The sequence below is a fragment of the Pseudophryne corroboree genome, chromosome 3 (genome assembly GCF_028390025.1).
Source record: "Pseudophryne corroboree isolate aPseCor3 chromosome 3, aPseCor3.hap2, whole genome shotgun sequence".
Lineage (NCBI taxonomy): Eukaryota > Metazoa > Chordata > Amphibia > Anura > Myobatrachidae > Pseudophryne > Pseudophryne corroboree.
In genome coordinates, this window is record NC_086446.1 from 272,339,283 (window position 1) to 272,366,599 (window position 27,317).

The 27,317-nt window shown below is 48.9% G+C and overlaps 1 protein-coding gene across 3 annotated transcripts in view; it reads left to right on the plus strand.

Moving 5' to 3' along the window:
• The window catches only part of TPX2 (TPX2 microtubule nucleation factor), a 220,822-nt gene that overhangs the window by 116,836 nt on the left and 76,669 nt on the right, over positions 1 to 27,317 (plus strand). For all 3 annotated transcript variants that reach the window (XM_063959107.1, XM_063959104.1, XM_063959106.1), the window contains exons 5-7: positions 12,164 to 12,280; positions 12,389 to 12,487; positions 12,922 to 13,055. In XM_063959107.1, coding sequence (XP_063815177.1) covers positions 12,164 to 12,280; positions 12,389 to 12,487; positions 12,922 to 13,055 — 350 coding nt within the window. The remainder of the gene's footprint in view (positions 1 to 12,163; positions 12,281 to 12,388; positions 12,488 to 12,921; positions 13,056 to 27,317) is intronic.

Here is a 27,317-nt window from a genome sequence, read left to right on the forward strand (position 1 = left end):
TTATATTTTATCATTTAGAACCAAGAATAGGCAGCAGCCACAGGTTTTGAGTAATTTGTAACATACTTTTTCTCTGCTTCACTCTTTAATGTTTAAAATGTTTTATAGCTTATTAAAAAAATTGATTATGGTTTTAAAGTATACCAATAGGGATATTTTAATAATCTCAAAAGGCCTCTAATGCACATACACAGGTACTTGGTTTTTGTCTTGTGTTAGAATTGTTTTGACCATAATAATAATCATCATAATAATAATAATAATAATTTTATTTATATAGCGCTCTTTCTCCAATAGGACTCGAGGCGCTTAAGCCCTAAACCATAAACCCTATCAAAACAATTGAACCAAACAAAATATTTCAGTTTTTATTGAAAATAGACCATCTCTTATTGGTGAAATGAGGGTGCTTTGTGAGAGTGAGTTAGGGGGTCCTCCCTCGCTTTGCCTTGATTTTTGTAGTTTGCTATGCAGTTTAGCATTTTTGGTGCAATGGTTGTTTTTTTTTTTCTTCTTCTCTTATGTCCTAGAGGATGCTGGGGACTCCGTAAGGACCATGGGGTATAGACGGGCTCCGCAGGAGATAGGGCACCTAAAAGAACTTTGACTATGGGTGTGCACTGGCTCCTCCCTCTATGCCCCTCCTCCAGACCTCAGTTAGATTCTGTGCCCAGAGGAGAAAGGGTACAAAGCAGTGAGCTATTAAGAGTTTGCTGTTTTAAAGAATTTTGTTAGGTTTTTTATTTTCAGGGAGTCCTGTTGGCAACAGGCTCCCTGCATCGTGGGACTGAGAGAGAAGCAGAGCTGGCTTGTAAGGTTGGGCACTGCTTCTAGGCTACTGGACACCATTAGCTCCAGAGGGAGTCGGAACACAGGTCTAACCTGGGGTTCGTCCCGGAGCCGCGCCGCCGTCCTCACAGATGCCGAAGATAGAAGCCGGGTGAGTATTGAGGAAAAGACTTCAGGCGGCAGAAGACATCAGATCTTCATGAGGTAAGCGCGCAGCGGTAAGCTGCGCGCCATTGCTCCCAGACACACACACACACACACACACACACACACACGAGGCACTGTAGGGTGCAGGGCGCAGGGGGGGGGGGGGCGCCCTGGGCAGCAATAAACCTCTATTTGGGCATAAATATGTTGGATTAGGCTGTGGGACAGTAAATCCACGGACCCCCGCCATTTTCTTACAATATCATGAGGGGACCGAAGCCCGCCGACGGGTGGGCGGGGCTTGATCCTTGGCACTAACCAGCGCCATTTTCTCCACAGAGGCTGCATGAGAAAACGCTGGCTCTCTGTTCTCTCCCCTACTGAGCTTCACAGGCTGGAAAAAAAGAGGAGGGGGGCACATTGGCGACGCAGTGAGTGGAGATTAACATTATAAATATATAAAAGCACTATCTGGTCATATATTCCAGTGTTTGGGCGCTGGGTGTGTGCTGGCATTCTCTCTCTCTCTCTCTCTCTCTCTGTCTCCCCTAAGGGCCTGGTTGGGGTTTTGTCCCCTTATAGGTAACCCCCTGTGTGTGTGGGGTGTCTAAGTGTGTGTCGACATGTCTGAAGCGGAAGGCTTCTCCAAGGAGGAGGTGGAGCAAATGAATGGTGTGTCCCCGTCGCTGGTGCCGACTCAGGATTGGATGAGCATGTGGCATAGGTTAAATGCAAGTGTGACATCTTTACATGAAAGGCTTGATAAGGCTGAATTAAGGGCAACATCAGGGGGTCAATCCTCGGATTGGACAGATTCACAGGGCCCGTCAGGGTCTCAAAAACGTCCCTTAACACAAGACACTGCTACCGACACGGACTCTGATTCCAGTGTCGACTATGACTAAGTAAAATTGCACCCTAGGGTGACTAAAACCATTCAGTGTATGATTGTGGCTATTAGGGATGTCTTGCATATTGAGGATGAACCCTCGGTCCCCGACACAAGGGTACACATGTTTAAGGAAAAGAAACAGATTATTAATTTTCCCACATCTCATGAATTAAATGAATTCTTTATTAAAGCTTGGGAGACTCCGGAGAAGAGGCCGCAGATCCCCAAAAGAATTTATATGGCATACCCCTTCCCTAAACAGGACAGGTAGATTTGGGAATCACCTCCCACTGTGGACAAGGCACTGACACGCTTGTCCAAGAAGGTGGGGCTACCGTCTCCTGACATAGCTGCCCTTAAGGACCCTGCAGATCGCAGGCAAGAAACTACCTTAAAGTGTGTGTATTCTCATACGGGTGCTGTACTACGACCGACGATTGCGTCGGCATGGGTGTGTAGCGCAGTTGCAGCTTGGGCAGATGAGCTGACAGATAATTTTTAAAATATGGATAAGGATACTATATTCTTAACTCTAGGCCATATAAAAGACGCAGTCTTATTTATGAGGGATGCTCAGAGACATTGGATTGCTGGCTTCTAGGGCCAATGCCATGTCGATCTCAGCGAGACGATCCTTATGGACTCGCCAATGGACGGGTGATGCGGATTCCAAAAAGCATATGGAAGTACTACCCTATAAGGGTGATGTATTGTTTGGGGATGGGCTGACGGACCTGGTTTCCACAGCTACAGCAGGTAAATCAAATTTTTTACCATATATTCCCCAACAGCAAAAGAAAGTAACACCCTATCAGATGCAGTCCTTTCGGTCGCACAAGTCCAGAAGAGGTCGGGGATCCTCCTTCCTTGCCAGAGGTAAGGGCAGAGGCAAAAGAGCACCTGCTTCGGCTGGCGCCCAGGAACAAAAGTCCTCCCCGACTACTCCAAAACCCACAGCATGACGCCGGGACTCCCCTGAGGGAGTCCGCACAGGTGGGCGCACGTCTTCGACTTTTCAGCCAGGTCTGGGTCAGCTCAGACCTGAATCCCTGGGTGTTAGAAATAGTTTCCCAGGGTTACAAACTGGAATTCGAAGAGGTGCCCCCGCGCCGATTTTTCAAGTCGGCCCTACCAGTTTCCACGTCGGAACGGGATGTAGTGTTAGCTGCAATTCAAACGCTGTGTATACAGCAAGTGATGATCAGGGTTCCCATGAACCAGCAGGGAAGAGGTTACTACTCAACCCTCTTTGTTGTCCCGAAACCGGACGGTTCGGTCAGACCTATCTTGAATCTGAAATGGAATCGCTCGGAGCGATAATAGCCAATATGGAGGAGGGGGAGTTTATGGTGTCTCTGGACATAAAGGATGCGTACCTTCATGTCCCCATATTTCTCTATCGTCCTAGTGGATGCTGGGGTTCCTGAAAGGACCATGGGGAATAGCGGCTCCGCAGGAGACAGGGCACAAAAGTAAAGCTTTACGATCAGGTGGTGTGCACTGGCTCCTCCCCCTATGACCCTCCTCCAAGCCTCAGTTAGATTTTTGTGCCCGGCCGAGAAGGGTGCAATCTAGGTGGCTCTCCTAAAGAGCTGCTTAGAAAAGTTTAGCTTAGGTTTTTTATTTTACAGTGAGTCCTGCTGGCAACAGGATCACTGCAACGAGGGACTTAGGGGAGAAGAAGTGAACTCACCTGCGCGCAGGATGGATTGGCTTCTTGGCTACTGGACATTAGCTCCAGAGGGACGATCACAGGTACAGCCTGGATGGTCACCGGAGCCTCGCCGCCGGCCCCCTTGCAGATGCTGAAACGAGAAGAGGTCCAGAATCGGCGGCAGAAGACTCCTCAGTCTTCTAAAGGTAGCGCACAGCTGTGCGCCATTTTCCTCTCAGCACACTTCACACGGCAGTCACTGAGGGTGCAGGGCGCTGGGAGGGGGGCGCCCTGGGAGGCAAATGAAAACCTAATTTGGCTAAAAATACCTCACATATAGCCTCCGGGGGCATTATGGAGATATTTAACCCCTGCCAGAATCCACTAAAGAGCGGGAGACGAGCCCGCCGAAAAAGGGGCGGGGCCTATCTCCTCAGCACACAGCGCCATTTTCCTTACACAGCTCCGCTGGTCAGGACGGCTCCCAGGCTCTCCCCTGCACTGCACTACAGAAACGGGGTAAAAAAGAGAGGGGGGGGCAAAATTGTGGCAAAAATATATTATTAAAGCAGCTATACAGGGAGCACTTATTATAAGGCTATCCCTGTCATATATAGCGCTTTTGGTGTGTGCTGGCAAACTCTCCCTCTGTCTCCCCAAAGGGCTAGTGGGGTCCTGTCTTCGTTAAGAGCATTCCCTGTGTGTCTGCTGTGTGTCGGTACGTGTGTGTCGACATGTATGAGGACGATATTGGTGTGGAGGCGGAGCAATTGCCAAATATGGGGATGTCACCTCCTAGGGGGTCGACACCAGAATGGATGCCTTTATTTATGGAATTACGGGATAGTGTCAACACGCTAAAGCAGTCGTTTGACGACATGAGACGGCCGGACAATCAATTAGTGCCTGTCCAGGCGCCTCAAACACCGTCAGGGGCTGTAAAACGCCCTTTGCCTCAGTCGGTCGACACAGACCCAGACACAGGCACTGATTCTAGTGGTGACGGTGACGAATCAACCGTATTTTCCAGTAGGGCCACACGTTATATGATTTTGGCAATGAAGGAGGCGTTACATATAGCTGATACTACAGGTACCACTAAACAGGGTATTATGTGGGGTGTGAAAAAACTACCTATAGTTTTTCCTGAATCAGAAGAATTAAATGAGGTGTGTGATGAAGCGTGGGTTGCCCCCGATTAAAAAAATGCTAATTTCAAAGAAGTTATTGGCTTTATACCCTTTCCCGCCAGAGGTTAGGGCGCGCTGGGAAACACCTCCTAGGGTGGACAAGGCGCTCACACGCTTATCAAAACAAGTGGCGTTACCCTCTCCTGAGACGGCCGCACTTAAAGATCCAGCAGATAGGAGGATGGAAAATATCCAAAAAAGTATATACACACATACAGGTGTTATACTACGACCAGCTATAGCGACAGCCTGGATGTGCAGTGCTGGGGTAGCTTGGTCAGAGTCCCTGATTGAAAATATTGATACCCTGGATAGGGACAATGTTTTACTGTCTTTAGAGCAAATAAAGGATGCATTTCTTTATATGCGTGATGCACAGAGGGATATCTGCACACTGGCATCACGGGTAAGTGCTATGTCCATTTCGGCCAGAAGAAGTTTATGGACGCGACAGTGGTCAGGCGATGCGGACTCAAAACGGCATATGGAAGTTTTGCCGTATAAAGGGGAGGAGTTATTTGGAGTCGGTCTATCGGATTTGGTGGCCACGGCTACAGCCGGGAAATCCACCTTTTTACCTCAAGTCACTCCCCAACAGAAAAAGACACCGACTTTTCAACCGCAGCCCTTTCGTTCCTTTAAAAACAAGAGAGCAAAGGGATATTCATATCTGCCACGAGGCAGAGGAAGGGGGAAGAGACAGCAACAGGCAGCTCCTTCCCAGGAACAGAAGCCCTCCCCCGCTTCTACAAAAGCCTCAGCATGACGCTGGGGCTTCTCAAGCGGACTCGGGGGCGGTGGGGGGTCGTCTCAAGAATTTCAGCGCGCAGTGGGCTCACTCGCAGGTAGATCCCTGGATCCTGCAGATAATATCTCAGGGGTACAGGTTAGAACTAGAGACGAATCCACCTCGCCGTTTCCTGAAGTCTGCTTTACCAACGTCCCCCTCCGACAGGGTGACGGTCTTGGAAGCCATTCACAAGCTGTACTCTCAGCAGGTGATAGTCAAGGTACCTCTTTTACAACAAGGAAAGGGGTATTATTCCACTCTATTTGTGGTACCGAAGCCGGATGGCTCGGTAAGACCTATTCTAAATCTGAAGTCCTTGAACCTGTACATAAAGAAGTTCAAGATGGAGTCACTCAGAGCAGTGATAGCGAACCTGGAAGAAGGGGACTTTATGGTATCCTTGGACATCAAGGATGCGTATCTCCACGTTCCAATTTACCCCTTACACCAGGGGTACCTCAGGTTCGTCGTACAGAACTGTCACTATCAGTTTCAGACGCTGCCGTTCGGATTGTCCACGGCACCTCGGGTCTTTACCAAGGTAATGGCCGAGATGATGATTCTTCTTCGAAGAAAAGGCGTATTAATTATCCCATACTTGGACGATCTCCTAATAAGGGCAAGGTCCAGAGAACGGCTAGAGATGGGATTAGCACTGTCTCAAGAAGTGCTAAAACAGCACGGGTGGATTCTGAATATTCCAAAATCCCAGTTAATTCCGACAACACGTCTGTTGTTCCTAGGGATGATTCTGGACACGGTTCAGAAAAAGGTTTTTCTCCCGGAGGAAAAAGCCAAGGAGTTATCCGAGCTTGTCAGGAACCTCCTAAAACCAGGAAAGGTGTCTGTACATCAATGCACAAGAGTCCTGGGAAAAATGGTGGCTTCTTACGAAGCAATTCCTTTCGGCAGATTCCACGCAAGAATTTTCCAGAGGGATCTGTTGGACAAATGGTCAGGGTCGCATCTTCAGATGCACCAGCGGATAACCCTGTCTCCAAGGACAAGGGTATCTCTTCTGTGGTGGTTACAGAGTACTCATCTATTGGAGGGCCGCAGATTCGGCATACAGGATTGGATCCTGGTGACCACGGACGCCAGCCTGAGAGGCTGGGGAGCAGTCACACAAGGAAGAAACTTCCAGGGAGTGTGGACGAGCCTGGAAACGTCTCTTCACATAAACATTCTGGAACTAAGAGCAATCTACAATGCTCTAAGCCAGGCAGAACCTCTGCTTCAGTGAAAGCCGGTGTTGATCCAGTCGGACAACATCACGGCAGTCGCCCATGTGAACAGACAGGGCGGCACAAGAAGCAGGAGTGCAATGGCAGAAGCTGCAAGGATTCTTCGCTGGGCGGAAAATCATGTGATAGCACTGTCAGCAGTGTTCATCCCGGGAGTGGACAACTGGGAAGCAGACTTCCTCAGCAGACACGACCTTCACCCGGGAGAGTGGGGACTTCATCCAGAAGTTTTCCACATGCTGGTAACCCGTTGGGAAAGACCAATGGTGGACATGATGGCGTCTCGCCTCAACAAAAAACTGGACAGGTATTGCGCCAGGTCAAGAGATCCGCAGGCAATAGCTGTGGACGCGCTGGTAACGCCTTGGGTGTACCAGTCGGTATATGTGTTTCCTCCTCTGCCTCTCATACCAAAAGTATTGAGAATTATACGGCAGAGAGGCGTAAGAACGATACTAGTGGTTCCGGATGGGCCAAGAAGAACTTGGTACCCGGAACTTCAAGAGATGATCACGGAAGATCCGTGGCCTCTACCTCTGAGAAGGGACTTGCTTCAGCAGGGTCCCTGTCTGTTTCAAGACTTACCGCGGCTGCGTTTGATGGCATGGCGGTTGAACGCCGGATCCTAAAGGAAAAAGGCATGCCGGAAGAAGTCATTCCTACTTTGATTAAAGCACGGAAGGAAGTAACCGCGCAACATTATCACCGCATTTGGCGAAAATGTGGTGCGAGGATCGGAGTGCTCCGACGGAGGAATTTCAACTGGGTCGATTCCTACATTTCCTGCAATCAGGATTGTCTATGGGTCTCAAATTGGGATCTATTAAGGTTCAAATTTCGGCCCTGTCGATTTTCTTCCAGAAAGAATTGGCTTCAGTTCCTGAAGTCCAGACTTTTGTTAAGGGAGTGCTGCATATACAGCCTCCTGTGGTGCCCCCAGTGGCACCGTGGGATCTCAATGTTGTTTTGGACTTTCTCAAATCTCATTGGTTTGAACCACTAAATAATGTGGATTTGAAATATCTCACATGGAAAGTGACCATGCTACTAGCCCTGGCTTCGGCCAGGAGAGTGTCAGAACTGGCAGCTTTATCTTACAAAAGCCCATATCTGATTTTCCATTCGGACAGGGCAGAACTGCGGACTCGTCCGCATTTTCTCCCTAAGGTGGTGTCAGCATTTCATCTGAACCAGCCTATTGTAGTGCCTGCGGCTACAAGTGACTTGGAGGACTCCAAGTTACTGGATGTTGTCAGAGCATTGAAAATATATATTGCAAGGACGGCTGGAGTCAGAAAATCTGACTCGTTGTTTATATTGTATGCACCCAACAAGATGGGTGCTCCTGCGTCTAAGCAGACGATTGCTCGTTGGATCTGTAGCACAATCCAACTTGCACATTCTGTGGCAGGCCTGCCACAGCCTAAATCTGTAAAGGCCCACTCCACAAGGAAGGTGGGCTCATCTTGGGCGGCTGCCCGAGGGGTCTCGGCATTACAACTTTGCCGAGCAGCTACGTGGTCAGGGGAGAACACGTTTGTAAAATTTTACAAATTTGATACTCTGGCTAAGGAGGACCTGGAGTTCTCTCATTCGGTGCTGCAGAGTCATCCGCACTCTCCCGCCCGTTTGGGAGCTTTGGTATAATCCCCATGGTCCTTTCAGGAACCCCAGCATCCACTAGGACGATAGAGAAAATAAGAATTTACTTACCGATAATTCTATTTCTCGGAGTCCGTAGTGGATGCTGGGCGCCCATCCCAAGTGCGGATTATCTGCAATAATTGTACATAGTTATTGTTAACTAATTCGGGTTATTGTTGTAGGGAGCCATCTTTTAGAGGCTCTTCTGTTATCATACTGTTAACTGGGTTTATATCACAGGTTGTACGGTGTGATTGGTGTGGCTGGTATGAGTCTTACCCGGGATTCATAAATCCTTCCTTATTGTGTACGCTCGTCCAGGCACAGTACCTAACTGAGGCTTGGAGGAGGGTCATAGGGGGAGGAGCCAGTGCACACCACCTGATCGTAAAGCTTTACTTTTGTGCCCTGTCTCCTGCGGAGCCGCTATTCCCCATGGTCCTTTCAGGAACCCCAGCATCCACTACGGACTCCGAGAAATAGAATTATCGGTAAGTAAATTCTTATTATTCCCCCCCATATCCAGAATTCCTGAGATTTGCTGTACAGGATTGTCATTACCAATTTCAGACGTTGCCGTTTGGACTTTCCACGGCCCTGAGGATTTTCACCAAGATAATGGCGGAAATGATGGTGGTCCTGCGCAAGCATGGAGTCACAATTATCCCATACTTGGATGATCTCCTGATAAAAGCGAGATCAAGGGAGAAATTGCTGAGCAGTGTGGCGCTCTCTCTGAAAGTGCTCCAGCAACACTGTTGGATTCTAAATCTACCGAAGTCACAGTTGATTCCGACAACTCGACTACCGTTCCTAGGTATGATACTGGATACGGAACAAATGAAGGTCTTCCTTCCAACGGAGAAAGCCCAGGACATCCAGAACATGGTCAGAGACCTGCTGAACTTGAAAAGGGTGTCTGTTCACCAGTGCACTCGAGTTCTGGGAAAGATGGTGGCGGCCTACGAGGCCATTCCATTCGGAAGGTTCCATGCAAGGACTTTTCAATGGGACCTTCTGGACAAGTGGTCCGGGTCCCATCTACACTTGCATCGAAAAATTACTGTCCCCAGGGGCCAGGGTGTCTCTCCTGTGGTGGTTGCAAAGTACTCACCTACTGGAGGGTCGCAGATTCGGAATTCAGGATTTGATCCTGGTTACCACGGACGCGAGCCTCCGAGGATGGGGAGCAGTCACACAAGGAAGACATTTTCAGGGACTTTGGTCAGACCAGGAGTCATGTCTACACATCAATGTGTTGGAACTCACGGCCTTCGACAAGCGGAGAGTCTTCTTCGAAACCTACCGGTTCTGATTCAGTCAGACAATGTCACAGCAGTGGCTCATGTGAACCGCCAAGGCGGGACAAGAAGCAGAGTAGCGATGGCGGGAGCCACCAGGATTCTTCGCTGGGCGGAAAATCACGGGAGCGCTCTGTTGGCTGTCTTCATTCCGGGAGTGGACAACTGGGAAGCAGACTTCCTCAGCAGACATGATCTCCATCCAGGAGAGTGGGGACTTCTTCAAGAAGTCTTTGCAGACATAATACGTCTTTGGGGAACTCCTCAAATAGACATGATGGCGTCACGCCTCAACAAAAATCTTCGGAGGTATTGTGCCAGGTCTCGGGACCCTCAGGCAGTAACAGTAGACGCTCTGATAACACCGTGGGTGTTCAAATTGGTCTACGTGTTTCCTCCTCTTCCTCTCATCACAAAAGTGTTGAGGATCATAAGACGAAGAAGAGTACAGACGATACTCGTTGTCCCAGACTGGCCTCGAAGGGCCTGGTACTCAGATCTACAAGAGATGCTCACAGGAGATCTCTGGCCTCTTCCGCTGAGGGAAGACCTGTTGCAACAGGGGCCCTGTGTATTTCAAGACTTACCGCGGTTACGTTTGACGGCATGGCGGTTGAACGCCGAATCCCAGCAAAAAAAGGGAATTCCGGAAGAGGTCATCCCTACTTTAATAAATGCTAGGAAGGAGGTGACGGTTAAGCATTATCCCCGTATCTGGCGAAAGTATGTGTCTTGGTGTGAGACCAAGAATGCACCTACGGAAGATTTTCATCTGGGTCGTTTTCTCCACTTCCTACAAACAGGAGTGGATATGGGCCTGAAATTAGGCTCTGTTAAGGTGCAGATTTCGTCCCTCTCGATTTTTCTTTCAGAAGGAATTGGCTTCTCTTCCAGAAGTCCAGACGTTTGTAAAGGGAGTGCTGCACATCCAGCCCCCTTTTGTGCCTCCAGTGGCACCATGGGACCTCAACGTGGTGTTGCAGTTCCTAAAATCACACTGGTTTGAACCGCTTAACAAGGTTGAGTTGAAATTTCTTACTTGGAAGGTGGTCATGCTGTTGGCCTTGGCATCGGCAAGGTGAGTATCAGAATTGGCGGCTTTGTCACAAAAAAGCCCCTACTTGATTTTTCATGTGGATCGAGCTGAATTGAGGACACGTCCGCAATTTTTGCCTAAGGTGGTTTCTTCATTCCATGTGAATCAACCTATTGTGGTGCCTGTGGCTTCAAGTGACCTGGAGGATTCCAGATCCCTGGACGTAGTCAGGGCCTTAAAGATTTATGTAGTTAGGACGGCTAGAATTAGGAAAACAGAGGCCCTGTTTGTCCTGTATGCGGCCAATAAGATTGGCGCACCTGCTTCGAAGCAGACTATTGCTCGCTGGATCTGTAATACGATTCAGCAGGCTCACTCTACGGCTGGATTGCCGGTACCAAATTCGGTTAAGGCCCATTCCACTAGGAAGGTGGGCTCTTCTTGGGCGGCTGCCCGAGGCGTCTCGGCATTACAACTTTGCCGAGCGGCGACTTGGTCGGGGTCAAACACTTTTGCTAAATTCTACAAGTTTGATACCCTGGCTGATGAGGACCTAGCGTTTGCTCAGTCGGTGCTGCAGAGTCATACGCACTCTCCCGCCCAATTGGATGCTTTGGTATAAACCCCATGGTCCTTACGGAGTCCCCAGCATCCTCTAGGACGTAAGAGAAAATAAGATTTTAAACCTACCGGTAAATCTATTTCTCCTAGTCCGTAGAGGATGCTGGGCGCCCGTCCCAGTGCGGAAACTCTGCAAGACTTGTATATAGTTGTTGATTACATAAGGGTTATGTTACAGTTGGAATCTGTCTTGGACCGTTGCTGGTTTTTGTTCATACGGTTAACTGGTTATGTATGATCCAGGTTACATGGTATGACTGGTGTGGGCTGGTATGAATCTTGCACTTGGATTTCCAAATCCTGCCTTGTAGTGTCCATCTCCTCTGGGCACAGTTCTCTAACTGAGGTCTGGAGGAGGGGCATAGAGGGAGGAGCCAGTGCACACCCAGAGTCAAAGTTCTTTTAGGTGCCCTATCTCCTGCGGAGCCCGTCTATACCCCATGGTCCTTACGGAGTCCCCAGCATCCTCTACGGACTAGGAGAAATAGATTTACCGGTAGGTTTAAAATCTTATTTATTTTTATTAAAAGGTGCAGGTTTAACCTGAGATATCTAAACTAATGTTTGGGTCACAAACAATCTATTCCTGGATAATCTTAAAGGATCGCTAAACCTTAAAATTCAGCTACTAATGTTAGTTACTTGGATATCTTTGAGGAGGTATCAAAAATGGTGGTATGTTTTCCTGAGAGAGAGATTTTTAGATTTGTCAGCCATCATTCTGTATTTTTAAATATGAAACTGGTCAGTCTTGGTAATTACATGCTTTCCTATGAGCACACCTGTTTTGTGGCATTAGTACTTTTTTTAAGTGCAATGTTTTTCTGTCCTAATTCTTATTCCATTCTTCTGAAGGTCTTCCAAACGCCTATCTGCACAGCAGAGGATAAAACAAATGGCAAAAATCAGAGCTGAGCGAAAGAAAGTGACTCCCAAACAACAAGAACACCCTCCCACCAAACGTCAGAAACTGTAAGTGTGTGATTCTGTACTTTTCTGGAAGTGGCTTCAGGATTGAGGATCAACTGTTTTACCAGGAAGTAATACTCCTTGAACTTCTAACGTGTGCTTCTATTCCAGGTCCGCAGCAAAAAGCAAATCCACAGACTCCACCAGCATTGCTGAATGTTCCCCAAAACTGAAGCCCAAGTTATTGCCCCTCACTCCCACTGTTCTGAAGTATGTCCTCTGTGGTCACCGCCTGCTTTGTGTTGTGATGTATTTTAGAAGTTAAAATGTGAGAATATTTAAATGTCATGTGCACATTTGGTAACTGCCAGAGGTATTGGACACGATCTAGAGAGCAATAAAGAGGGCCCAATGTTGGGCGCCTCTTCATATTTCTTAGACCTTGAATGTCTTAATTGGTTTAAAGTAAAAGCTAGTCCTATTCTGTGGTGGTCCACTCTGCGATGGTGCAGTAATGTGGAAACTGTGCAAAGCTAAGCCATAGGTCAGAGATGACTACAGAAACACATGACACTACACACAGCTGCATTTATTTTATCTACTAAGGTTCAAGGCCTTCTATTGCTGCTTTGGGTGAAGGTTGGTTGTAGAAGTTTGTTAAAGCACGACTATAAAGCCTGTCCTGTATGTTTATGTCCTGGTAGGAGAAAGAATATGACTGTAAAGGCTAAGAATTCAGAGGAACAAGAGCTTGAGAAGATGCAGCAGCTTCAGCAGGAGATGGCTGAGAGGCTAAAAAAGAATGAAGAGTCTCTGAAGCTTGCATTAGCAGGAGCAGGTTTGTATTTGCTTTAAATCAAAATAATCTCTGGAGCTTCTGACTCCTAAGACTTTAATAGTCTTCCTGCACAGCATAAAAATAGCACTTGAAACAAATAATGTTGATTCCTTTCTGTCCCAGCTGAAGAGATGTCTTGGCAACCATGCTCTACTTCCTTTAAAGCTCTTGCCTTTCTGCACTGACAGCCACCTAAAACAGCCAGTTGAAACAGCTTGGCCACAGCAAATCTGGCTTCCTCTATGATGTACTGTACTTCCCTGTATTGCATCTGGAATGTTCTGTTAAAGTGCCCCCCATCACTTACAGTCGGAGATGCCATTCTGTGGTCTGAAACAACATTGGGCGCATTTGACCTCTTCTGATGTTTTTGTTTTTCTCTAGCCTCCATAAGGGATATTGGGGAATTCTAGTATGATGGGGTATAGATGGGGTCCAAAGGAGCCAGTGCACTTTAAATTTCTTCAACTGGGTGTGCTGGCTCCTCCCCTCTATGCCCCCTCCCACAGGCAGTTTAGAATAAAGTGCCCTCAGGAGAGGATGCACATCTGAGCTCCAGGGTTTTTTTTTTTCTTCTTTTTTCTTGCATTTCTATTTTTCTGTTTGTTTTCGGTATGCTGTCTGGGCAAAAGCATACGTGCACCATTGGAGGGGTGGGTGGTGTCACCGGCCTGAAGAGGTGCAGAGCCGCTTCCCTGCTGCAGGGGTTGTTCAGCGGGGCACTGCAAGGCGCAGTCACAGCCGCAGAACACCGCACACCCATAACGCTGCCTGAAGGTGACATCAGTGGTGAGTACACACCGGGGGCCCCGCTAAGGGGGGGTGGGGGGGGGTGGGGGTGTCACCTGGTTCAAAGTGCAGATGACCACGGGCGTGGCGTACGGGACCCTCCTGGGGGGGTCCCGCTAAGCTCCCCCGCATGACTAGCACTTGTTGTGATGTTTTGAGCTACAAGGAGACTTTGCCAGTACAGGTTGAGTATCCCATATCCAAATATCCGAAATACGGAATATTCCGAAATACGGACTTTTTTGAGCGTGAGTGAGATAGTGAAACTTTTGTTTTCTGATGGCTCAATGTACACAAACTTTGTTTAATACACACAGTTATTAAAAATATTGTATTAAATGACCTTCAGGCTGTGTATATAAGGTGTATATGAAACATAAATGAATTGTGTGAATGTAGACACACTTTGTTTAATGCACAAAGTTATAAAAAATATTGGCTAAAATGACCTTCAGGCTGTGTGTATAAGGTGTATATGTAACATAAATACATTCTGTGCTTAGATTTAGGTCCCATCACCATGATATCTCATTATGGTATGCAATTATTCCAAAATACGGAAAAATCCGATATCCAAAATACCTCTGGTCCCAAGCATTTTGGATAAGGGATACTCAACCTGTATAATATATTAGTGTAACTCTGGCGCCATTGGAGGGGGCAGAGCTACATCAGAGCGGGACCTGAGGCGTTTTGGCGCCTTCCTCTGCTTACTGCAGCCACAGACAGCACGCACAGCGCTTCCTGATTCCTTAGCCACGCTGGATATCTGGTACAGGGTGTAGCAAAGGGGGAGAGCCGCCTGTGTACACTATCTGGATCCTATTTAGGACAGAAATTGTTAGTGTTTACTGTAATATAGTGAGCTGACAGCCTCACTGGGGCTGTGCAGCTCATGGTGTGCTGGTGTGTTCTCACTCTCACTCTCACACACACACACACACACACACACACACACACACACACACACACACACACTGATGTTGCAAGCCTGCCCTACTGTGTATGTTGTGCTTAATGTGAAACATGGGTAAACACAAACTGTGCAGTGTACGTCACACCAGATTCTCTCCATTATCTACTGACTGTTTCATGTGAACAATGCAGTCAATCTTCACAAACCAGTGAAGGGGCTGGGGGAGAGGGTCCAGAGCTCCACTGGTTAGGGTCTCTTAAAACTATGATGTCAGATATGTGATCCCAGCTCTCTGCCAATGTGTAGAGGACTCGGCTACTACAACAAGCTGTTGCAGATTTAGCTGCTAGGGCAGATGCTTAGCCCCCTTCTCTCTCATGCAGGTCCACAGAAACGTGGGTTACCTGCTCTACTCTGTTAAAGATAATATACAGGAGGATGGGGATGACCTGGATCCCGTTGGTGGAAATCCTGATTCCACTCAGGGTATTGAACCCCTAAATCTGTCTATACGGAACGTGTTAAAGCTCCCTCTAGAGGACGCTGCGTCACAGCAGTCATTTTTCTTTATACAAAACAAGCCTAATGTCACTTTCCCTGACTCTACAGAGTTAGATGACTTATTCAAACAGGCCTGGAAAAATACAAACACAAAATTTCAAGTGTCCAAAAAGTTTTTGCGCAATTTCCCATTTGCTCCTGAAGATAAAACATTTTGGGAGGAACCCCCTGGGTTGGATTTATCACTGTCTAAAAAGGCGGAGCTGCCTGCCCCGGGCTCCTTTACCATGAAGGATCCTGGGGATAGAAAGGTAGAACCTACACTACACTAAAGTGTATATATACACAGCAGCAGGTATATAACAAAGGCCGGTCATTGCGGATTGCTGGATGACCCATGCCATTCATTCCTGGGCCACTCAAATTCAGGGGGGCATCTCGGGGGATTTCTCTTACGTCCTAGAGGTTGCTGGGGACTCCGTAAGGACCATGGGGATAGACGGGCTCCGCAGGAGACATGGGCACTTTAAGAAAGTCTTTAGGATTTGGGTGTGCACTGGCTCCTCCCTCTATGCCCCTCCTCCAGACCTCAGTTGATTACTGTGCCCAGAGGAGACTGGGTGCTTTTCAGAGGATCTCCTGAGTTTCTGACAAAGTATTTTGTTAGGTTTTTTATTTTCAGGGAGCCTGCTGGCAACAGACTCCCTGCATCGTGGGACTGAGGGGAGAGAAGCAGACCTACTTCTGTGAGTTGAAAGGCTCTGCTTCTTAGGCTACTGGACACCATTAGCTCCAGAGGGATCGGTACGCAGGTCTCCTCCTCGCCGCCCGTCCCGGAGCCGCGCCGCCGTCGTCCTCACAGAGCCTGAAGGTAGAAGCCACGTAAAGCCACGTGAGTATGAGACGTTAGACATCAGAGGGGGGGAGGGGGGTGTGTGTGCGCCCTGGGCAGCAAATGAACCTCTCCTGGCAAAAGATGGGTATATACAGCCGGCCACTGTATATACCTACGAGCCCCCGCCAAAGTTTTGTATTTTAGAGCGGGACAGATGCCCGCCGCCGAGGGGGCGGGGCTTCTCCCTCAGCACTCACCAGCGCCATTTTCTCTGACGTCCTAGTGGATGCTGGGAACTCCGTAAGGACCATGGGGAATAGACGGGCTCCGCAGGAGACTGGGCACTCTAAAAGAAAGATTAGGTACTATCTGGTGTGCACTGGCTCCTCCCTCTATGCCCCTCCTCCAGACCTCAGTTAGATTTCTGTGCCCGGCCGAGCTGGATGCACACTAGGGGCTCTCCTGAGCTCCTAGAAAGAAAGTATATGTTAGGTTTTTTATTTTACAGTGAGACCTGCTGACAAGCGGGAGAAAAGTCAGCGAAAAAGGGGCGGAGCTATCTCCCTCGGCACACTGGCGCCATTTTCTCTTCACAGTGTAGCTGGAAGACAGCTCCCCAGGCTCTCCCCTGTAGTTTTCAGGCTCAAAGGGTTAAAAAGAGAGGGGGGGCACTAAATTTAGGCGCAATATTGTTTATACAAGCAGCTATTGGGGAAAATTCACTCTGTGATAGTGTTTATCCCTACATTATATAGCGCTCTGGTGTGTGCTGGCATACTCTCTCTGTCTCCCCAAAGGGCTGTGTGGGGTCCTGTCCTCAGTCAGAGCATTCCCTGTGTGTGTGCGGTGTGTCGGTACGGCTGTGTCGACATGTTTGATGAGGAGGCTTATGTGGAGGCGGAGCAGATGCCGATAAATGGGATGTCGCCCCCTGTGGGCCGACACCAGAGTGGATGGATAGGTGGAAGGTATTAACCGACAGTGTCATCTCCTTACATAAAAGGCTGGATGACGTAACAGCTATGGGACAGCCAGCTTCTCAGCCCGCGCCTGCCCAGGCGTCTCAAAGGCCATCAGGGGCTCAAACGCCCGCTCCCTCAGATGGCAGACACAGATGTCGACACGGAGTCTGACTCCAGTGTCGACTAGGTTGAGACATATACACAATCCACTAGGAACATCCGTTACATGATCCCGGCAATAAAAAATGTGTTACACATTTCTGACATTAACCCAAGTACCACTAAAAAAAAGGGTTTTATGTTTGGGGAGAAAAAGCCGGCAGTGTTTTGTTCCCCCATCAAATGAGTGAATGAAGTGTGAAAAAGCGTGGGTTCCCCCGATAAGAAACTGGTAATTTCTAAAAAGTTACTGATGGCGTACCTTTTCCCGCCAGAGGATAAGTTACGCTGGGAGATATCCCCTAGGGTGGACAAGGCGCTCACACGTTTGTCAAAAAAGGTGGCACTGCCGTCTTAGGATACGGCCACTTTGAAGGTACCTGCTGATAAAAAGCAGGAGGCTATCCTGAAGTCTGTATTTACACACTTAGGTACTAGACTGAGACCTGCAGATAGTGCTGCTGCAGCGTGGTCTGTAACCCTGTCAAACAGGGATACTAGTTTGCGAACATAAGACGTCGTCTTATATATGAGGGATGCACAGAGGGATATTTTGCCAGCTGGCATCCAGAATTAATGCAATGTCCATTCTGTCAGGAGGGTATTAGAGACCCGACACTGGACAGGTGATGCTGACTTTAAAAGGCACATAGAGCCTTATAAGGGTGAGGAATTGTTTGGGGATGGTCTCTGGGACCTCGTATCCACAGCAACAGCTGGGAAGAAAATTTTTTACCTCAGGTTTCCTCACAGCCTAAGAAAGCACTGTATTATCAGTGTATTCGGCTTCAGAAAAGCAAGCGGGTCAAAGGCGCTTCCTTTCTGCACAGAGACGAGGGAAGAGGGAAAAAGCTGCACCAGTCAGCCAGTTCCCAGAATCAAAATTCTTCCCCCGCTTCCTCTGAGTCCACCGCATGACGCGGGGGCTCCACAGGCGTAGCCAGGTACGGTGGGGGGCCGCCTCAAAAATTTAAGCGATCAGTGGGCTCGCTCACAGGTGGATCCCTGGATCCTTCAAGTAGTATCTCAGGGGTACCGGCTGGAATTCGAGGCGTCTCCCCCCCGCCGTTTCCTCAAATCTGCCTTGCCGACAACTCCCTCAGGCAGGGAGGCTGTGCTAGAGGCAATTCACAAGCTGTATTCCCAGCAGGTGATAGTCAAGGTGCCCCTACTTCAACAAGGACGGGGTTACTATTCCACACTGTTTGTGGTACCGAAACCGGACGGTTCGGTGAGACCCATTTTAAATTTGAAGTCCTTGAACACATACATAAAAAAATTCAAGTTCAAGATGGAATCGCTCAGGGCGGTTATTGCAAGCCTGGAGGAGGGGGATTACATGGTATCCCTGGACATCAAGGATGCTTACCTACATGTCCCCATTTACCATCCTCACCAGGAGTACCTCAGATTTGTGGTACAGGATTGCCATTACCAATTCCAAACACTGCCGTTTGGACTGTCCACGGCACCGAGGGTCTTTACCAAGGTAATGGCAGAAATGATGATACTCCTTCGAAAAAAGGGAGTTTTTAATTATCCCGTACTTGGACGATCTCCTTATAAAGGCGAGGTCCATGGAGCAGTTGTTGGTCGGAGTAGCACTATCTCGGGAAGTGCTACAACAACACGGATGGATGCTATACATTCCAAAGTCACAGCTGGTTCCTACCACACGCCTGCTGTTCCTGGGGATGGTTCTGGACACACAACAGAAAAAAGTGTTTCTCCCGCAGGAGAAAGCCAAGGAGCTGTCATCTCTAGTCAGAGACCTCCTGAAACCAAAACAGGTATCGGTGCATCACTGCACACGAGTCCTGGGAAAAATGGTAGCTTCTTACGAAGCAAAATTCCATTCGGCAGGTTCCATGCAAGAACCTTTCAGTGGGACCTCTTGGACAAGTGGTCGGAATCGCATCTTCAGATGCATCGGCTGATACCCTGGTCCTTGGGGACAGGGTTATCTCTACTGTGGTGGCTGCAGAGTGCTCATCTTCAAGAGGGCCGCAGATTCGGCATACGGGACTGGGTCCTGGTAACCACGGATGCCAGCCTTCGAGGCTGGGGGGCAGTCACACAGGGAAGAAATTTCCAAGGACTTTGGTCAAGTCAGGAGTCGTCCCTACACATAAATATTCTGGAACTGAGGGCCATTTACAATGCCCTAAGTCTGGCAAGGCCTCTGCTTCAAAACCAGCCGGTACTGATCCAATCAGACAACATCACGGCAGTCGCCCATGTAAACCGACAGGGCGGCACAAGAAGCAGGATGGCGATGGCAGAAGCCACAAGGATTCTCCGATGGGCGGAAAATCACGTCTTAGCACTGTCAGCAGTGTTCATTCCGGGAGTGGACAACTGGGAAGCAGACTTCCTCAGCAGACACGACCGACACCCGGGAGAGTGGGGACTTCATCCAGAAGTCTTCCAACTGTTGGTAAACCGTTGGGAAAGGCCACAGGTGGACATGATGGCGTCCCGCCTAAACAAAAAACTAGATATTGCGCCAGGTCAAGGGACCCTCAGGCAATAGTTGTGGACGCTCTAGTGACACCGTGGGTGTACCAGTTGGTTTATGTATTCCCTCCTCTGCCTCTCATACCAAAGGTACTGAGAATAATAAGAAAACGAGTAAGAACGATACTCGTGGTTCCGGATGGGCCAAGAAGAGCTTGGTACCCAGAACTTCAAGAAATATCAGAGGACCCATGGCCTCTACCGCTCAGACAGGATCTGCTACAGCAGGGGCCCTGTCTGTTCCAAGACTTACCGCGGCTGCGTTGGACAGCATGGCGGTTGAATTCCGGATCCTAAAGCAAAAGGGCATTCCGGAGGAAGTCATTCCTACGCTGATAAAAGCCAGGAAAGAAGTAACCGCAAACCATTGTCACCGTATTTGGCGAAAATATGTTGCGTGGTGTGAGGCCAGGAAGGCCCCAACAGAGGAATTTCAGCTGGGTCGTTTTCTGCACTTCCTACAGTCAGGAGTGTCTATGGGCCTAACTTTGGGTTCCATTAAGGTCCAGATTTCGGCTCTGTCGAGTTTCTTCCAGAAAGAACTGGCTTCACTGCCTGGAGTTCAGACATTTGTAAGGGGAGTGCTACATATTCAGCCCCTTTTTTGTGCCTTCTGTGGCACCTTGGGATCTCAACGTGGTGTTGAGTTTCTTAAAATCACATTGGTTTGAGCCACTTAAAACTGTGGATTTGAAATATCTCACGTGGAAAGTGGTCATGTTATGGGCCTTGGCTTCGGCCAGGCGTGTGTCAGAATTGGCGGCTTTGTCATGTAAAAGCCCTTATCTGATTTTCCATATGGATAGGGCAGAATTGAGGACTCGTCCCCAGTTTCTCCCTAAGGTGGTATCAGCTTTTCACTTGAACCAACCTGTTGTAGTGCCTGCCCCTACTAGGGACTTGGAAGATTCCAAGTTACTGGACGTAGTCGGGGCCTTAAAAATTTATATTTCCAGGACGGCTGGAGTCAGGAAAACTGACTCGTTTTTTATCCTGTAGGCACCCAACAAAATAGGTGCTCCTGCTTCTAAGCAGACTATTGCTCGCTGAATTTGTAGCACAATTCAGCTGGAGCATTCTGCGGCTGGATTGCCGCATCCTAAATCAGTAACAGCCCATTCCACGAGGAAAGTGGGCTCATCTTGGGCGGCTGCCCGAGGGGTCTCTGCTTTACAACTTTGCCGAGCTGCAACTTGGTCAGGGGCAAACACGTTTGCTAAATTCTACAAATTTGATACCCTGGCTGAGGAGGACCTTGAGTTCTCTCATTCGGTGCTGCAGAGTCATCCGCGCACTCCCGCCCGTTTGGGAGCTTTGGTATAATCCCCATGGTCCTTACGGAGTTCCCAGCATCCACTAGGACGTCAGAGAAAATAAGAATTTACTCACCGGTAATTCTATTTCTCGTAGTCCGTAGTGGATGCTGGGCGCCCATCCCAAGTGCGGATTGTCTGCAATACTTGTATATAGTTATTGCCTAACTAAAGGGTTATTGTTGAGCCATCTGTTGAGAGGCTCAGTTATATTTCATACTGTTAACTGGGTATAGTATCACGAGTTATACGGTGTGATTGGTGTGGCTGGTATGAGTCTTACCCGGGATTCAAAATCCTTCCTTATTGTGTCAGCTCTTCCGGGCACAGTATCCTAACTGAGGTCTGGAGGAGGGGCATAGAGGGAGGAGCCAGTGCACACCAGATAGTACCTAATCTTTCTTTTAGAGTGCCCAGTCTCCTGCGGAGCCCGTCTATTCCCCATGGTCCTTACGGAGTTCCCAGCATCCACTACGGACTACGAGAAATAGATTTACCGGTGAGTAAAATCTTATTTTTTCTCTACAGCACCGCTGAGAGGAAGCTCCCCGGACTCTCCCCTGCTTAGATCACGGTGACAAGAGGGTTTTAAAGTAGAGGGGGGGCACATAATTGGAAAATTGAGTATAAAAGCGCTGTCTGGGTAAACATAAATATTGTGTTTTTGTCCTGGGTTATTATAGCGCTGGGTGTGTGCTGGCATACTCTCTCTGTCTCTCCTAAGGGCCTTGTGGGGGAACTGTCCTCCGATAAGAGGGTTCTCTGAGTGTGTGATGTGTCGGTACGTGTGTGTCGACATGTCTGAGGTAGAAGGCTTTTCGAGGGCGGAGGAGCAAATGAATGTGGTGTCGCCGTCTACGACACCTGACTGGATGGATATGTGGAATGTTTTAAGTGCCAATGTAAATTTATTGCACAAAAGATTGGATAAAGCTGAAGCTAGGGAACAGTCAGGGAGTCAACCCATGCCTGTACCTATGTCGCAGGGACCTTCGGGGTCCCAAAAGCGCCCACTATCCCAAGTAGTTGACACGGATACCGACACGGATTCTGACTCCAGTGTCGAATATGATGATGCAAAATTACAGCCAAAGGTGGCTAAATGTATTCGATATATGATTATTGCAATCAAAGATGTTTTGCATATCACAGAGGAACCCCTGTCCCTGTCACGCGGGTACACATGTATAAGGCAAAGAAAACTGAGATAAATTTTCCCCCCTCACATGAGCTGAACGAGTTATGTGAAAAAGCTTGGGAATCTCCAGACAAGAAACTGCAGATTCCCAAAAGGATTCTTATTGCGTATCCTTTCCCGCCAACGGACAGGATACGGTGGGAATCATCCCCTAGGGTGGACAAAGCTTTGACGCGCTTATCCAAAAAGGTAGCGCTGCCTTCCCAAGATACGGCTACCCTCAGGGATCCTGCTGATCGCAAGCAGGAGGTTACTCTGAAGTCCATTTATACACATTCAGGTACCTTACTCAGACCGGCTATTGCGTCGGCATGGGTGTGTAGTGCTGTAGCAGCATGGACAGATACCTTATCAGCGGAAATTGATACCATGGATAAGGATACCATCCTATTGACCCTAGGACATATAAAAGATGCTGTCTTATATATGAGAGATGCACAAAGAGACATTGGTCTATTGGGTTCGAGAATCAACGCTATGTCGATCTCGGCTAGAAGAGTCCTTTGGACCCGACAATGGACAGGTGATGCCGACTCAAAAAGGCATATGGAGTTTTTACCTTACAAGGGTGAGGAATTGTTTGGGGAAGGTCTCTCTGACCTGTCTCCACTGCTACGGTAGGCAAATCTAATTTTTTTTTACCTTATATTCCCTCACAACCTAAAAAATCACTGCATTATCAAATGCAGTCCTTTAGATCAAATAGAAACAAGAAAGGCCGTGGTTCGTCCTTTCTTGCCAGAGGTAAGGGCAAAGGGAAAAAGCTGCACAACACAGCTAGTTCCCAGGAACAGAAGTCCTCCCCGGCCTCTGCAAAATCCACTGCATGACGCTGGGGCTCCACTAAGGGAGTCCGCCCCAGTGGGGGCACGTCTTTGAATTTTCAGCCACATCTGGGCCCACTAACAGGTGGATCCCTGGGCAATAGAAATTGTTTCCCTAGGTTACAAACTGGAATTCGAAGAGGTGCCTCCTCGCCGGTTTTTCAAATCGGCTCTGCCAACGTCTCCTCAAGAACGGGAGATAGTGTTAAATGCAATCGACAAATTGTATCTTCAACAGGTGGTGGTCAAGGTTCCCCCACTTCAACAGGGCAAGGGATATTACTCAACCCTGTTTGTGGTCCCGAAACCGGACGGTTCGGTCAGACCCATTTTAAATTTAAAATCCCTGACCCTATACTTGAAAAGGTTCAAATTCAAGATGGAATCGCTCAGGGCGGTCATCGCCAGCCTGGAATGAGGAGATTTTATGGTATCTCTGGACATACAGGATGCATACCTTCATGTTCCCATATATCCACCTCATCAGGCGTACCTGAGATTTGCGGTACAGGATTGTCATTACCAATTTCAGACGTTGCCGTTTGGGCTTTCCACGGCCCTGCGAATTTTCACCAAGGTAATGGCGGAAATGATGGTGCTCCTGCGCAAGCAAGGTGTCACAATTATCCTGTACTTGGACGTTCTCCTCATAAAAGCGAGAACAATTACTGAACAGCGTGTCACTTTCACTGAAGGTGTTACAGCAACACGGCTGGATTCTCAATATCCCGAAGTCGCAGCTGGTTCCTACGACTCGTCTACCCTTCTTGGGCATGATTCTGGATACGGACCAGAAAAGGGTGTATCTGCCGATAGAAAAGGCTCAAGAACTCGTGACTTTGGTCAGGAACCTATTGAAACCAAAACAGGTGTCAGTGCATCACTGCACGCGAGTCCTGGGAAAGATGGTAGCATCTTACGAGGCCATTCCATTCGGCAGGTTCCATGCACGGACCTTCCAATGGGACCTACTGGACAAATGGTCCGGGTCGCATCTACAAATGCATCGGTTGATCACCCTGTCCCCCAGGGCCAGGGTGTCTCTCCTGTGGTGGCTGCAGAGTGCTCACCTTCTAGAGGGCCGCAGATTCGGCATTCGGGACTGGGTCCTGGTGACCACGGACGCGAGCCTCCGAGGTTGGGGTGCAGTCACACAGGGAAGGAACTTCCAGGGTCTTTGGTCAAGTCATGAGCCTGGTCTTCACATCAACGTCCTGGAGCTAAGGGCCATATTCAACGCCCTTCGTCAAGCGGAGACTTTGGTTCGCGACTTACCAGTTCTGATCCAGTCAGGCAACATCACCGCAGTAGCTCATGTAAACCGCCAGGGCGGCACAAAGAGCAGAGTGGCAATGGCGGAAGCCACAAAGATTCTACGCTGGGCGGAAAACCATGTAAGCGCCCTATCAGCAGTGTTCATTCCGGGAGTGGACAACTGGGAAGCAGACTTCCTCAGCAGGCACGACCTGCATCCGGGAGAGTGGGGACTTCATCAGGAAGTCTTCACACATATTGCATGTCAGTGGGGCCTGCCCCAGATAGACATGATGGCGTCCCGCCTAAACAAAAAACTGCAAAGTTATTGCGCTAGGTCAAGAGACCCGCAGGCGGTAGCGGTGGACGCACTAGTGACACCGTAGGTGTTCCACTCGGTATATGTTTTTCTTCCTCCTTCCTCTCATCCCAAAGGTGTTGAGAATAATAAGAAAAGGAGGAGTTCGGACAATTCTCATTGTTCCAGATTGGCCACGAAGGGCCTGGTACCCGGAATTGCAGGAGATGCTCACAGAAGATCCGTGGCCTCTTCCTCTAAGACAGGACCTATTGCAACAGGGGCATCCACACTCTCCCGTCCGTTTGGGAGCTTTGGTATAATCCCCATGGTCCTTACGGAGTCCCCAGCATCCTCTGGGACGTAAGAGAAAATAAGATTTTAAACCTACCGGTAAATCTTTTTTTCGTAGTCCGTAGAGTATGCTGGGCGCCCGTCCCAAGTGCGGACTACTTCTGCAAGACTTGTACATAGTTTTGCTTACATAAAGGTTATGTTATGGTTGCTTTCAGTTTCCGATTGAAGCTATGTTGAATTTCATACTGTTAACTGGTTAGTTTATCACAAGTTATACGGTGTGATTGGTGTGGGCTGGTATGAATCTTGCCCTTGGTTTAACAAAAATCCTTTCCTTGTACTGTCCGTCTCCTCTGGGCACAGTTTCTCTAACTGAGGTCTGGAGGAGGGGCATAGAGGGAGGAGCCAGTGCACACCCAAATCCTAAAGTCTTTCTTAAAGTGCCCATGTCTCCTGCGGAGCCCGTCTATCCCCATGGTCCTTACGGAGTCCCCAGCATCCTCTACAGACTACGAGAAAAAGATTTACCGGTAGGTTTAAAATCTTATTATCCCCTTGGTTACTATGGTAACCCTAAAATGCATTCAGGACACTACACGTGTCCTCTGATTTGCTCATGGAGATGGGGAACATTAATGCTAGGACTTCTGCCATGGCGCGTCGGCGTGCAGGGCCTTGTGGTTGCACCAGTGGATTGCGAACACAGAATCCAAACGTAGTGTGGAATCCCTCCCCCTTTCTGGGGGATGGCTCTTTGGGGGTTGAATTGGATACCTGGATTTCCAAAGTCACGGCTGGGAAATCCACGTTTCTCCCCTCTGGAACCCCGCCGGCGAGACGTTCCTACCAGGGCCCGTCTGTCCAGATTTCTAAGGCCAGAGGTGCCTCCAATGTGACTGGACTTACCTCTGGTGCCTCTAGAAAGCCTGCAAGCACCAGCTCTCTGGAACAGACCACCGGTTCTGCTTCCACTAAGGCCTCAGCATGGCGGTGCCCACCCATCCCGAGGGGATCTCGAGGTGGAAGCTCGACTGTGTCACTTCAGCCGTGTCTGTGAGACCTCCTGCCAGGATACCTGGGTCGGAAATCTCGTATCTCAAGGCAACCAGCTGGAGTTCGACAGTACTAGTCCCCAATGATTTTTCAAATCAAGCTTACCAGCTTTGGAGGATCTGCAAGTTACGTTGCAACAGGCCATCCAAAAGTTGGTCCAGTCCCACGTCATTGTTCCAGTACTGATACCGCCACGCGGCAAGGGGTTTTACTCCAACCTATATTTGGTACCGAAACCAGGCGGTTATTTAAGACCCATTTTGAATCTAGAATCCTTATTTGAAGGTATTCAAGTTCAAAATGGAATCCCTGCGAGCAGTGATTGCGGGCCTGGAAGAATGGTAATTCAAGGACGTCTACCTTCATATTCCGATTTGGCCGCATCATCACGCGTATCTGCGTTTTGCCCTGCTGGCCAATCACTTCCAATTCCAGGCACTGTCCTTCGGCCTATCGGCTTCCCCGAGGACATTAACGAAGGTGATGGTGAAGATGATGTTCCAACTCTGGGTCCAGAGGGTCAATGTTGTCCCTTTCCTGGACGATCTTCTGACAAAAGCGAGGTCCAGGGAGCTTTTATTGCTCCATATCGGCTGCACTATCCATCTTCTGTCAGACCATGGATGGATCCTCAACTTACAGAAGTCCCACCTGGAGCCAACTCAGAAGCTCCTGTTCTTGAGAATGTTGCTGGATACGGTGGCCCAGAAGGTGTTCCTACCAGAGGAGAAGGCGAGAACCCTTCAGGAGATGGTCCGCATGGTGCCCTGACCTACTCGAGTATCTGTCCATCTTTGCATAAGATTGTTGGAAAAGATGGTCTCCTCATACGAGGTGATCCAGTATAGGAGGTTCCATGCCAGAACATTTCAGTTGGATCTCCTGAGCAAGTCGTCCGTATCGCATCTACAGATGCACCGGATGATTCGGCTGTCACCTCGGGCCAGGATTTCCCTCCTGTGGTGGCTACTGTCCTCAAATCTCCAGGAAGGCTGGAGATTCAGGATTGGATCCTCCTCATGACGGATGCAAGTCTAAGGGGATGGGGAGCTGTCACCCAAGGGGCGCAGTTCCAGGGCAGGTGGTCAGCCCACGAAGCCCTCCTTCCGATCAACATTCTGGAACTTTGGGCGATCTACAATGCTCTGCTTCAGGCCTCTACTCTGCTCAAGGATCACGTGATCCAAGTACAGTCTGACAACGCCACGGCGGTGGCGTATAGCAATCAACATGGAGGAACAGAAAGCAGAGCCTGCATGCGAGAGGTGTCAAAGTTACTCCTCTGGGCGGAAAGAAATGCAAGAGTAATCTCTGCAATCTTCATTCTGGGTGTGGACAACTGGGAA